Source organism: Brachionichthys hirsutus, chromosome 2 (assembly GCF_040956055.1).
Source record: "Brachionichthys hirsutus isolate HB-005 chromosome 2, CSIRO-AGI_Bhir_v1, whole genome shotgun sequence".
NCBI classification, from domain to species: Eukaryota; Metazoa; Chordata; class Actinopteri; order Lophiiformes; family Brachionichthyidae; genus Brachionichthys; species Brachionichthys hirsutus.
The window spans coordinates 9,517,679-9,531,955 of record NC_090898.1 but is presented as its reverse complement, the minus strand read 5'-3'; the positions used below and the strand labels follow the sequence as shown (position 1 = coordinate 9,531,955).

Here is a 14,277-nt window from a genome sequence, read left to right as displayed (position 1 = left end):
CAAGTTTGTCCAGATCAGAGATAACATGTCAGTATCAAAAGTCTTTTTTCTTCCCCTTACTGCTGAGTCCAACATTCACTTTTGAGCTGTTTGGCAAAAAAAAAAAAAAAAAAAGTTAGATGATTTGTATCATCGAACACACAGATTTTCTGCCTTAACTCTATTATTGCTTTTAATTTACTCTAGTCAGTGATCTTCCAAAAAATTAAAATAATCCAGAATTAAGAAAGTGTATTGCATTTATTAAACTCTTATTCACAACATGATAGAGCAATCATAAGTATTGTTTTCATTGTTTTAAAAAGACATTCAGTATTATTATACTGTATAGCGTGTAGGAAATCTGCACCATGTCAACGAACAACAAGAAAACCACTGATTACTGGACAACACAGAGGTTTAAATTAAAAAAGCTATTCTTTTGCATTCATTTCATACAGTGATATACATAAAGTGCAATGTCGTGTGGAAAAGAGGCCTACTGTGTTTTTTAAATATTTAAATACTTACTGTAAACTTGTCAACAGATGAACATTATGGAAAGCTGAGAGAAAAGCGCAGAAACTAACATTTGAAAATGAATGGACCCCTGCAGGATTCTTAACATTAAAGCAACATTATTTATTTTGCTGGATGTTGATTCAAATATTGAACCAAGAGAAATATGATACCATTTATTTTTCAACCAAATCAACTATGTGCTTGTACCAAACTGTTGCTAAATTTTTATTTGTTTTATCATCCCAAACTGATTCAAGGTTTTGATCAACACTGAGGACAACCGGGTGCTCATACATGGGATTATGAAGAAAGAGTCGATGCTGGGTGTTAAATAAGTTAAACCAGTCCTATAGACAAAGGAAAGCCTCTGCTTTTGTCAGGCACACTAACATTGAGCTAAAAATGCAGCTAAATTCCCATTTTTTATGCATATTGCATTAAAAGAAAGGTCACGAAAAGTAGGAAAACAACAAGTGATTTGACATACAATGGGTTATTTTCAGTTAACTGGATTTATGTAGCATTTATCTATAGTGTTTGTTTAATTTTAGTGTTAGACAATAGTCTTCTTATTGCTTTATAATTTGGTTTATATACGTACTTGGTTTTTACAAGATTTCATTTAATTGCATATAAGACATTTCCCCAGGTGAAGTACCGTAGACATAAACAAAACAAAACAAAAAGGAATATTGCTGTTGTTTCATACATTTTCATTATTTTATTTAGAGCCTGTTGACTCTCTGGTTTATGAAAGCAAACCATCAGATAAACATGGGGAGAAGGCAAACCCAAAAAGAGCCAGCAATGAAAGTGTTTGTCTGCAATCATCATGACTTCAAGCAGGACTTTTATTCTCTCTCTCTCACACACACACAAACACACAAACACGCACACACAATCATTCCTTCATTCATTCGTTTATTAAACAATCATGCAGTGACTTATTTGCTCATGCACTTTGGGATAATAATACACAACTCTTTTTGTTTTCCTTGCTGATTTGCTATTACACGCAGTTAAATGTCTCTTGTCCACACAAACAATATTGTTACAGTAATTTACCAAATATTGATTTACTGTCATCTAGAAGCTCAACATGTCAATCTTTCAAAAGAAGGGAACAAAGAAAAGTAAGGCTCATTCATTTACTTGAACAAAATGAAATGCAAGTGTACCTTCAGTTAATTATTATTATTGTTATTAATAATAATAAATACTACTACTAATAATAATAATAATAACGCATTAGCTGTTGTTCGTTAATATTATGAAATGAAATTAATTATACATACATTCAAATAGCGCATACACATGTTATATTTATTTACTGACCAGTATTGTGTTTTAAATTTATAATTGTAATTTATTCGCATATATTGATCTTTACTGAAAGCAGCGTGTTTCGGGCGAAAACTGCTGCCAATGAATGAATTCAAAATGATCGTGAATGGATTTCCGGTTTAACGCAGTCTACATTATTCTCAGGATATTCCATTAATGGAAATAATAATTTATGCTACAGTGTTTCAGTTCAGTTTGTTTAAATTAAATATACATTCTGCCTATTTATTATTAGGCTTTACTCTCATACACGACAGATCTACCGACTGCCACGCACTTTGGTTGAAAATGCGCATCCTTTAAATCACATGTTTAAAAATAGTCTCGGCAGTGAGAGGACAGTGATCTAAATCATTGTTTCTTTTTGATTAATTTGATTATTCATGCTTTCCCCATGATTTGTTTGAATAATTGATTTTCCATATGTATTTGACCTCAGATCTGTCATTCCATCGTGATTTGGATTTGAATGCCATTAGTGGATTTGTCTTTTCTTTTTTATCTGCACATGTTGACGCTTATATAGAGATTCGTCCACATGCAGTAAATTTGGGACTTTTTATGTGACACATGCGCTTAAGTTGGGTTTCATTCCGGTGATTAGCAGCAGTTCACGTTCATTGTCAGCGGAACAACGCGCCCGAATTCAGCGAAACAAATATACCATTTATTTAACCAAACCAAGTTGAACGTGTAAAAATGCACCAATTAGGAGAAGGACGAACTTTTCAATGTGAAAATTGTTGAAAATATAAAGCACATTTGAGCGTAAAGGGGAAAAAAGGGAGTAAGTAAAATAAAACACATTATCCTCCAGTCAAAACGCGTGCTTTCAGTTAATTCTCTGCGCTGCGCTGTGCGCGATGTCTGCTTCTCCTGTCCTGCTTCATTTGGTGATTAGAACCATAACAACATGTGAAATAGGAATTAAGTGCTTAATTGGAGGGACACAAACCACCCGCGATTGAATTTTTGGCGGATTATATCAGACTGGTGGATGCGTTACTCCCCATCCCCACCCCCACCTCCACCACGCGCGCGCGCAAGCCTACATATGCACGAGCACACGCGCATATACAAGCACACACACAATCCCAGTTTCACGGGTCTTTGTTTCTGATCTGTTAAATCCCACCCACTTGACAAGGACACAGACGGGAAAAAAAAACCTCACTCCGGCGCGCACACTGTCAGCGCCCAGTCTCTGTAGTCTCTGCTGCCTGCTGGACCCATAAGATGGACACGGACAGCTGTTTGCCTTTCTCTTCTCAGAGCGGCCGGAGGACGCCGGAAAACTCCCCGAGATTGGAGCACAGCGGCTCCGGCTCCTTTCTGCCCTGCGACGAGTTGCAGAAATCCTCGCACCTTCCTCCTCCTCCTCTTCCTCACCGTCTCAGTCTGCGCGGGGACCTGTATGTCGGCGCGACCGGTCGGTTTGGTGATGCTGCGTTGGAATTTACGCACGGAGCTCTCTCGGCGAACCCGCCAGCCTCGACGTCCAAGCACAGCAAGTTCTTGGGCAGCGTGAGCCAGGACCAAAAGGGGACAGCAGTAAGCGGCAAGGCGACGTTTTACGAGGACAGCCCAGAAGGTAAATCCCATGTCCAGACAGACAATATGAAAAATCAGACGCAACAAGTAGGCTACTAATAAAAACGATGACCTGCTGTTTTTATTTATCACATTTTGTGGTTCATTGTTCTGGGTTTCGATAAATTAATTACATTTTTTTTACTATAGTTTTGGCATTTAAACACATAAAAAATACCCTCCTCTGGCAAGCAGGAGTTAAATTAATTTAATGAATCCATTACTAAAATATAATTTTTCTCAATTTATAATTTCCACTTTAGCTAACAACTATAGGCAAACATTTTACTTTCATGGATGTGATAAAAATGTCAGCAAGTTTGCTTTGGCTTGACGGTCCTTGATGTAAAATGAGAGAGGTTAAAGGTCAGTGTGGCGGCAAGTTGGGTGTGTCATTGAGCTGGAGTCAGGCATCAGCTTGAATGCTTTTTAGATTGAAGCCTGTTGTCTTTTTTCGTTCAATTGTTCTCTCTTCTTGGAAAAAAACCCGGAATGTGCTCAGAAAGCTTGACTTGTTACTATCAATCAGAGTAATGATTGGTGATCTGAATCCTGAATAAATGATGAGGTCTTTCTCTTGATTTATTAGTGTTGATGATTCTGAATAGCTGCAGAGGATATGAGGGCCGATATGCCTTTGTCCAAATACACAACAGATTGATTTAACCAGGCAGTCGGTTGGCTCTGCAGAATTTATTTCACAATGAGCAAATACTCTTATTCTGTTTAAGCAAAGGTAAGTGTTGGATGCAATGCATGGGTTTCCTCTTTCCTCTGCTGCACACACACAAACCCCCACACCATTAACAAAAGTCCTGTTTTTGATGAATTACTGAGGTTTTTAAAATTGTGCAATGGTGTAATAATTTTAAATAATATGTTTTCCCCAATGCAACAGAGCATTAAAGTTATTCCATTGGAAAGATTCGTTTTTTTATTTTTAAAGAAGTTGTTTGATTTGTATATGATGCACTTTATTTATCCAGACAGACAGAGTCTTCTGGAAATTATAACATAAACCTCAAAACATGCAGCGCCAAAGGGATTTTTAACAAACCGATGGACAATGTTTCTTTTAATTGTGCTTTCCATCCTCTTATGAGATCTTGAATATTTGCTAAATTCTATTTTACGGCATACATATGATTTTATAGGCCCTGCAGGTACAATATATATATTTTTTACTTTATTTAAAGGTTAATTAGCCAAATGTTTCTAGTAATGCCTCACCATTTAATTTGTTAAAAATCTTTTATGATTTTTTAATTGTGAAATCAACATTATAAACTGAAAATTAAACATTTCTATTAAATGCAATCACTTCATATTTACCTTTATTGCCTCCGCCGAGGCGGGGATTATAATCACGGGCGTTGGTTTGTTTGTCAAGCAAGATAACGATAAAAGATAAGGTCGGATCTTTGTGAAGTTTCCAGGAATTGTTGGGAATGTTACCAGGAACAGATTATTACATTTTGGTGATGATCCAGAAGAGATCCTGGATTATGGATCAGTTTGAAATTGTCGGTAATATTGCAGTCAATGGAGCTTCAAAAATTGTTCCTCGATATCTCGGTTGATTATTGACCGACCGTTGTGGAATTTAAGACAGTCGTGTAGGGTGGGGAATTTCATCTGGATCTGATCCAGAATGAGGTCAGGAAATAATATAACATTTTAACATTGAAAACCCCACGGATTAAAAAATAAATTAAAATACGCAGCAACTAAAAAAAGGGATTCTTCTGGATCGTCACTCCGATTCACTTTTAGTTTTCATGGTTGTTGTATAAAAATACCAGGAACAATTTAGAACCTTTTGATGATGATCCAGATCACCATGTGGACGGTGTAAATCCAATTAGGAGGGGAATGAGCTGCTCGGCGGAGATCATGCGCGCTCTGTGCGTCTCTAGTTTTTCATTCTTCAGCTTCCATAGTATAGCATTGAAATAAATACATTTTCTATTTCCATTAAATAAACTAAATAAAAACAATATTTTAAAGACTGACGTGAAACTACCGAAATCAAAATCCATAATGTACCCTGATCCCCGTGTTAACAGAATGATCTTCAATCCTCTTTGGTCCTCATTCCGTATTGTGCATATGTTAGATCTCCAGTTACAGAAGCAGTGGGGGGAAAATGGATGTGGGTATCTGAGGGGGGAAGCCACAAAGTCATGCAACCCCAGTTTGCAATTTGGACAGAAAATAGTTTCAGCATGAACTACGGTGTGAGATGGGATCTAATGGACATGAGGAAATTAACATTGCAATGAAAAGTGCTCTCTGTTGAGCCCCATATTGAATTAGGAGACCAGCAAAGTCGTGTCTCCGTTGTCCCAAGTGATTTAGTTCCTGCAAACTGATGGAGAGTTTTGTTTTGTAGCTCAGGGTTAAACATATTGAACACAACATGAAAACACCGAAGGAGGGAGCGGCCCTTCACTTTTAACAGGAAGGTATGGCTTTCAGATTTCCCTTAATGCTGAATAGAAATTGCAAAATGAATATTAGTAATTCCAACAAGAATTTGCGTCATCAGATATATAATTGTCATAACGTTCATTGGTTTAGTCTTGTTTAAAAAAACCAAGAATAAATTGTATTGTTTTGACACGAACAGTAAGTTTTCCATCTGTTTGGAAGGTGACCAGAAACATTAGTGTTCTGTATTTCAAGTCAAGTATTGCCTTGCAGGCTTAATCCAAACCAACTCCCTGAAGGTCTTCATGGGTTGTGTGAGAATAATAAATTAAAATACTATTCGACTGTTTTCTCAGGAATCTCAAAGTTCATCTTCTCTCAGCACTTCGATTTATGGAATCAAATTGTGACGGAGAAAATAAAAAGCAAGTTGGGCTATCACTGGTTTTCAGCAATACTTCACGTACAAAATATTTTATCTAACCTTTCATCCAATTACAATTATTTGTTTCTTAAATCTGACCACTCTTAATCACAAAACGTGTGCTTTTAAAGGGACTTAAACATTATTCCTCTGTGTAGAACATGAGTGGTTCCTCTGCAGTTGTTTGCAGTAAATAAATAAATAAAATACATTTTAAAGCATATTTATGTCCTCATTTGGCTTAAGGTATGAATGATTTTCAATTTATAATTAATTGTAAGAAACTGCTGCTTTACGGAGAACTCTTATTTCAAGCAATAAAAAAAATGATTAAAAGTTTATTTTACCTCGTTTTTAACTCCAAATTCGTAAATTATTATTATTTTTGGATGATAATGATGTCATTCAAAAACAAACAAACAAACAAAAAACAACAACGGGAACGTAAATCTGATCACTTAAAGCATTAAGATCAGAATAAAATGAGATTAAAAATGTTTGGTGTTGAAAAGTGGACAACTGTGAATTTCTAAACTCCCTGAAAAACAACAGCAGCCTAAAACCAACAAATACTAAATTAATTTCGGTGATTAAAAAAATTGATAATGCTACAATTTCCACGTGAATAAATAATAACTATTTAGAATGTAATTTTTTGTGTGCGTATGCCCTCCATGCCTCAGTCAGAGACAAAGGCGCCCCGAAGACCATGAGCTATCCCGGCATCGGCACGGACTGCTGCGGAAAGCTGAAACCGCCGGGCGGCGCGCTGCACTCGGACTCCATCGCGGACTCCATCGACCTGTCGGGCAAGAACAAGAAGCGGCGCAACCGAACCACCTTCAGCACCTTCCAGCTGGAGGAGCTGGAGAAAGTGTTCCAGAAGACGCACTATCCTGACGTGTACGCGCGGGAGCAGCTGGCCCTCAGGACCGAGCTCACCGAGGCGCGAGTTCAGGTGCGTGTCCGCCCAAAATATATCATGCATGCGGAGATAACTATTTACCACACGCAGAAGACATTTGGCGCTATTTTACGCAGGTTTGGTTCCAGAATCGTAGAGCCAAGTGGAGAAAACGGGAACGCTACGGGAAGATCCAGGAGGTCCGCAACCACTTCGCTTCATACGACATCTCTCTTCTCCCTCGCCATGACACCTATCAGGTCGGCCGCGGCGTCGCCATCCTAAATTAGAATTACTGTATTAATTTTTACCTTTGCTGATATTACAGATTGTATAATGATGTTGTGGGATTTATTTAATTAGTCGCATGTTATAATTCCCTCTGTAGGTCAGTTCGCTCTACAATACAATAAAAATAATTATGAAAAGGAAATGTGCAACATAGAATTTAAATGTTTTCAAAGAAATAATCAAATGATTAAAATAAACTTGATGTTAAGCAGAATAAGTTTAGTGTATCAAATTCCACCATGTCCTAAATCTCTCCGCACCCAGATGCAGAGCAACCTGTGGCCTGGGTCAGCTTCAGGCGGAGGTGGAGGTTCCGGAGCCGGCTGCGTCCTCGGAGCCGACTCCATCCCCTCATCCTGCATGAGCCCGTATCCTCATTCTCATGGAAATCTGCAAGGTTTCATGGGCATGCCCCCATCCTCCAGCCATCCCCACCACCACCACCCTCCTCACCATCCAGGCATCAATGGCCTCTATTCGCTCCACAGCTTCCCAGGAGGACTCGGGTCCACTTCCATGGAGGGGCCCGAGACCGAATACAAGCCGACGGGCCTGGTGGCGCTGCGGATGAAGGCCAAAGAGCCAGGCAGCATTCTCTCCTGGCCTACATGACCACAACAGTGCCAGCTGCCTGTTCTGCACTGAATGAGCCAAAGCATAACATTACCGTAGCAGTAAGCAGTCCCTCGACTCAAATAACTTCTCTAAACCTTTATATCAGCCCATTTGGAGTAACATTTTGATTCAGAAGATCCTGCAATTAGTATTTCACGAACACTGAGGGCAACTTGAGCCTCTTGCACGAAAACCCAACATATTAACACTTTATTTTCATTTTCATTTTGATGTGACTATGCTGAGACCAGAGGGGGGGAGGGAATTATTTAAGCATGTAAAAATTGTAATTATTGTATTAATCCTTGTTTTATCTGTTGTGCTTCATAGTGTCATGATTAATAAAGGCTTCCATCTAATACAGCTGTTTTATTTGGTAGGAAGTTATTCAGATGGAAACTGACTGAGAAAATAGGACAAAAACATCATCAGTGCTAAGTATTTCAAAGTTCACATTTTTATTATATATATACATAAATATATATATATATAAAAAGAGGACTAATAATAAGGTCTGTCACGCAAATAATATTTGAGCCTAAAAAGCGGAATGGCCTGTTGTGTGTAGGAAGTGAGCATCTTTATGTTTGGGACGTCCATACATGTACAGCCGGCTTGGCGTCACTTCCAGTGGGCTTCAGATGACACCTCACGCGTGAAGAGTCACGGCAGGTTCATTAAGCTAACTGAGAAGCAGCCACGCTTCACCATTGAAGGAAACAGAACTTGCCACAGATGTCTGGCTTCATGTTGAGACGTTTGCCATCAGTGGCAAACCCAACCAAGTGATTACTTACAGCATAACGGCAGAACCTGCGGGCAACTGCGGCCCAGAGCACATCACTCACTGAAGTCAGTTCATCTGCTTCCTGCTTTGGTTTATAAATGCATATGCATCCATCTTCCTTTAAATAGGAGGATGGCATGAATATGCTGCTGAGGCACTTAAACTGCATGACATGTATTTTGAATGAGTTCCTAATAATTGTTTTCAGGAAATCTCCTTGTGGAGCTTTACCCCTAACAATTTACTTTATTGTCAAGGAAACACTGAACTGCATGGTACCATCCCCATCTGGCAGAAATTACTAAATACCAACATATTCATGTCAGATGTGTAAACATTTCAGTCTGTGTGAGCTTGAAAACGCAACTCGAACAGAGGAAAGGAGTTCCATTAGTGGTATACAACCCTTCCGAGGCCCACTTACTCCCCAGGAGTGTGCAGGGCTTAGGGCAGAATATATTGGTTCATCTTTCCCTTTGCCTCCTTCACCATAACAGCCATGCTGAGGTAGATTAACTGCCATTCCCTTAGTCTGCGCCGGGGTTTTGAGCGAGCTACTAACATGTGGTTCCAATAAAAGAATGCACAAACCCATCAGAAACACTTTCCTCACCCACAGCTTCAAATTCCAGCCAGGCCCTGGGAGGCAGCAGCCCTTGCTGCAGTTACATACCCACCCTTGATTGAATCCCAGATTAAGTATAGAGAAGATAAGAGGACCTGTCAGTAGGGATAACAGATTGAGGCGATGGCCATCTTTAGGAAAGCTGTAGAAATAATAGATGGTGAATGAGAGCTCAATTTAAGTACCCATTTTTAGATATAGTTAGCTGGTTGCAACCAGATCCATTTTAACCATCCAAACACAAAAGAGAAAACTCAGTGGCTTAGTGATTTATGATATGCTAACCCTGTCAGGAGATTTAAAAAAAAACACCTCACAGTAGTATTTTTGTATTATGGTTTATGCTGTTTTTAAAATTGCCAATTTTAAAAGCAGCATTCGTCTTACAATTGGCAGTTCCGATTAAGTTGCCTCTGAATTTAAAGTGGTACCAGGGCAAGCTTTGAACAGCGTTGACTCAATACATCAGGGTACGAAAGCCTGATGTGATGTGTAAGAGAAGAAATGAAAAATGTTGAGTGAAGCCTGCACAGTGCCAGAAACCTTATTAACTAAGCATCACTCTGTGTGTCAGGGTCATTAGGTGAATTACCGTCATTACCGTCTGGAAATTACGATACCCTTAGCCTCATTAATGGTAATAATATATATACACATATATATAAAGCTCATTAAAAATCTGTGGAGCTGCCTGCTGCCCACTGTTCTGAGCTTTGATCTCAACAAGATTTATCTTGGCCCAGAGCAGCTATTGTGACGCACCAGTTTCCTGTATTTGAAGCGGTCAAACAGCATTAACATGCAGAGACACGTTGGATCTCAACACACTCTGTCATAAATATCTGCCTCCGTTCTTCTGCAGGAAAAGAAAAACCTCAAGGTTAAGGAGTGCCCCGCTGACATATATGTTTTGTTTTTGCATTTAATTGTGCAGTGTGTGCATACACAATAACTTCACATATATACAGAAGTGAAAAACGTGTTTCATGGAAATGTGATATTTATTGTATAGCATAAACATTTTACTCAGGATCAGAAAGCAAAGCATGACCGTAGTTCCCATTTCTTTCAACTTGAACTGCTTGAAAAATATTTTGCATATATAACTTTTTTTTTAAACAGGCTACTCAGTGTAATAGCCTTTAATTATATGTAATATACTTGCTGTAGGGCGTATTAATTACTAATAAATATAAAAGGGTGTCCATTGTATTTTTTTTCTTGTTAACGTTTTGTTCATTTATTACTGATGTTTGGCTACTATGTACTTGGAAATGTGGTTACGGCAAATAAATCACAGCTGGTTTATCCACATATTTCGGGAGAAAGGTCATGTGCCTGTTTCTGATCATTTTGAGGATTTGTTCTGGGCTTATCGGCTGCCGTATCTTGCAATGCTGCCGTGGAAATACTGCCATCTTGTGGTTTAAAGTGTTAAATGTCAGATCATGTCGTGAGCGGTGGAATCATTTGAGTGGGAGCGGACAAAGACAGTCGCGCCTGACAATGATACAATCAAATTAACTGCTAAATTGTAAATCTGAATAAATAATACTTTACTGTGTTCATATTGTTTAGCGCTGAAAAAGCGCGATGACGTCAAGCTCCCTGACTGGGTTTCTATAAGTCGCAACCTTTTCAAGCAAGCATCTCATTGGATGACTAAAATGCACGACAAAGTTTTCCACCCACTTTTTAACCAATCGTATTTGACGAGGCGGGTCTTTGTGCAAATCCTTACAAAATGGCGACTGTTGTTGTTTTGCTGTAGGGTCGGTGAACAAAACCCTTTTTCTGCACTTTTTTAAAAATCGCCACTAAAACGTCCTGTTGTCACAAGTGTCGGCTCCGTGTGGACTGAAATGAAAGGTAAAGAGCGGTCGCCGATTAAAAAACGTTCCCGGGCCTTGGACGATATTCGGGAGAGGGGAGGATGCCACCCGACCAGCAAGAAAATGGGGGCTCTCGCCGTCTCCAGTGGGAACAATAATAATAATAATGGCAATAGCGCCGCTAAAAGCGACGGCGGATCGACGAGACGAAGTCTGCTCGGCGAGAAAAGAGACCGGGATTTTGATGGACACAGTCGAATTGGAAATAACCACAGCTTGTCTGTTGCCGCTAGCGCCGTCGCTAAAAACCACAACCTGAGCCTGACGCTGGATTTAGCCTCAGCGAGGACCGCTGCCCGGGGAGAGCAACGCGTCCCGCCGCCCGCCGCCGAGAGTGAGTACAAAACGCTAAAAATAAGCGACCTCGGCACCCAACTGAGCGAGGAAGACATCGAGGATGGACTCTTTCACGAATTTAAGAAATTCGGCGATGTGAGTGTGAAGATAAGTCGCAGCAACGACGAGCGCATAGCGTTCGTGAATTTCAGGAAGCCGGAAGACGCCAGAGCGGCGAAGCACGCCCGGGGCCGGCTGGTTCTCTACGACCGTCCGCTGAAGATCGACGCGGTGTACGTTAGCAGGAGGAGGAGCCGCTCCCCCGTGGAGAGGGAGCTGTACGGAGCGGCTCCGCGGCACCTGCAGAGACCGCTCTCTCCTACCGGGCTTGGATACAGAGACTACAGGCTGCAGCAGCTGGCCCTAGGTCGGCTCCCGCCGCCGCCGCCGCCGCCGCCGGCCCCCTTGCCCAGGGAGCTGGAGCGGGACAGGGAGTTCGCCCTGTTCGAGGCCAGGGCGCGACCCGCGTTCATTGCGGAACGGGCGGCTTTTCACGAGGAGGATTTCATATCGCCCGAAGACGACCAGAGAGCCAACAGGACGTTGTTTTTAGGCAATCTGGACACGGCTGCCACGGAGGCGGACCTGAGGAGGGCTTTTGACCGCTTTGGGGTCATAACGGAAGTGGACATCAAGAGACCGAGCCGGGGTCAAGTCAGCACGTATGGATTCCTGAAATTTGAGAACCTTGACATGGCTCATCGTGCTAAGCTTAGTATGTCCGGCAAAGTAGTGGGTCGCAATCACATAAAGATAGGCTACGGGAAAGCGACTCCCTCCACTCGCCTGTGGGTGGGCGGGCTCGGACCGTGGGTTCCTTTGGCTGCTCTGGCGAGGGAATTTGATCGTTTTGGTACTATAAGAACCATCGACTACAGAAAGGGTGACACGTGGGCTTACATTCAGTATGAGAGCTTAGATGCCGCACAAGCGGCGTGCACACACATGCGGGGCTTCCCCCTCGGGGGCCCAGAGAGGAGACTCCGAGTGGACTTTGCTGAGACTGAGCATCGTTATCAGCAGCAGTTCCTGCAGCCCCTCCCACTACCACCGTTTGACATGGTGACCGAGTCGTTTGTCCACCGTGTCACTCCTGAACCTCTGAGGGTGAGGGATCGGACTCCACCGCCGCTTCATTTCCGCGAGCGAGAGCTCTTTCCCGCTGCAGAGTGGACAAACTCAGCTCTTCGCGATCGGGTGCGAGCTTCGCCCTTCGATCCTCTGGAGCACTTGGAACGTGAACGGCGAGCGCGGGAACCCTGGTCTTTGGAACGAGAGCTGCAATCACGGGAACCTGCACGCAAGCGGCGCGCCATGGAGGACGGACGCCATATAGACCGCTCCCCTGACAGCACCGAGAGGACAGTAAGGCGCAGGCGCGCTTCTCCAGATGGCAGTCCTGGGGGTAGCAGCAGAGATGGGGGGCGCTTCAGTGACTCGGAGCGCCCCCTGAGAGGCGAGAGGCCCTCCCCCACACGTGAACATCACAGCGGACTGGAAAGAGGCGTGGCGGGGGACGAAAGGAGACTCAAAAACCAGAATCTCGCCGACAAGGGTCCATCAAACAGCAGCATTTCAGTTATTGGCGAGAGGAAGCGCAAAGCGGCTGATGGTGGAAAAGGACTGGCCAAGAGAGACCGCTCTGAGAACAGTAGCAAAGGAGGCCATCTGTCCAAACAAGATGGCACCAAACTGTGTTTGGCCTGGCAGGGCATGCTGCTGCTCAAGAACAGCAACTTCCCAGCCAACATGCACCTGCTGGAGGGCGATCACAAGGTCGCCGGCGACCTCCTCCTCGACGGCAGCACTCGGAGGCCGGTGAGCGAGCTGAAGATCACCCAGCGACTCCGTCTGGATCAGCCCAAGCTCGACGAGGTGTCCCGGCGCATCAAGGCGGCCGGTCCTGGCGGCTACGCCGTCCTGCTTGCAGTTCCTGGATCCTCGGAGGACGCGTCTTCATCGGATGCTGCAGCGTCGACTCAACGGCCGCTTCGTAACCTGGTGTTTTACCTCAATCAAAAGCAGGCAGCTGGAGTCATCAGCCTGCCCGTGGGGGGGAGCAGAGATAAAGACAACACGGGGGTCCTTCATGCTTTCCCTCCCTGTGATTTCTCTCAGAGGTTCCTGGATTCCTCTGCCAAAGCTTTGGCTAAAAGTGAAGAGGACTATCTAGTCATGATTGTGGTCCGAGGAGCATCTTAAAAAAGATCAGAACACACCAAGTTGAAATGATGTTTCAAAAACAATCTGCTGTCTGTCAGTAACTATTGCATGCTGTGTGTTCTGCATTATGAGGTACACTAGTATGGTCCTTGGGTGTTTCTATATTGAAATGTAATCCACTAAAAATGACAAACCTTGCTGTCCTGCAAAAACGGCAGGATGTGTGTTTTTGAAATTACTTTAAAAGGGTGTATCGATCAGTGTCAAGATCATAAACCTGCAGTCGTTCAGTCACAGTTTGGTCAAACTAAAATTTTAATTTTATCAAAGAAGAAAAAAATCTGTTCATTTACTGGTATAAAGTCTTAGTAACCT

General features: G+C 42.3%; 2 protein-coding genes across 2 annotated transcripts; both read left to right on the top strand.

Moving 5' to 3' along the window:
* The first annotated feature begins 3,081 nt into the window (after nucleotides 1–3,081).
* alx3 (ALX homeobox 3) lies at nucleotides 3,082–8,096 on the top strand. Its single transcript, XM_068749831.1, has 4 exons — nucleotides 3,082–3,436; nucleotides 6,973–7,247; nucleotides 7,331–7,453; nucleotides 7,749–8,096. The coding sequence occupies exons 1-4, from the start codon at nucleotides 3,082–3,084 to the stop codon at nucleotides 8,094–8,096; spliced, it is 1,101 nt and encodes a 366-aa protein (XP_068605932.1).
* Nucleotides 8,097–11,373: 3,277 nt separating this feature from the next.
* On the top strand, nucleotides 11,374–13,941 carry rbm15 (RNA binding motif protein 15). Its single transcript, XM_068750494.1, has one exon. The coding sequence runs from the start codon at nucleotides 11,374–11,376 to the stop codon at nucleotides 13,939–13,941; it is 2,568 nt and encodes an 855-aa protein (XP_068606595.1).
* The last annotated feature ends 336 nt before the right edge of the window (nucleotides 13,942–14,277 follow it).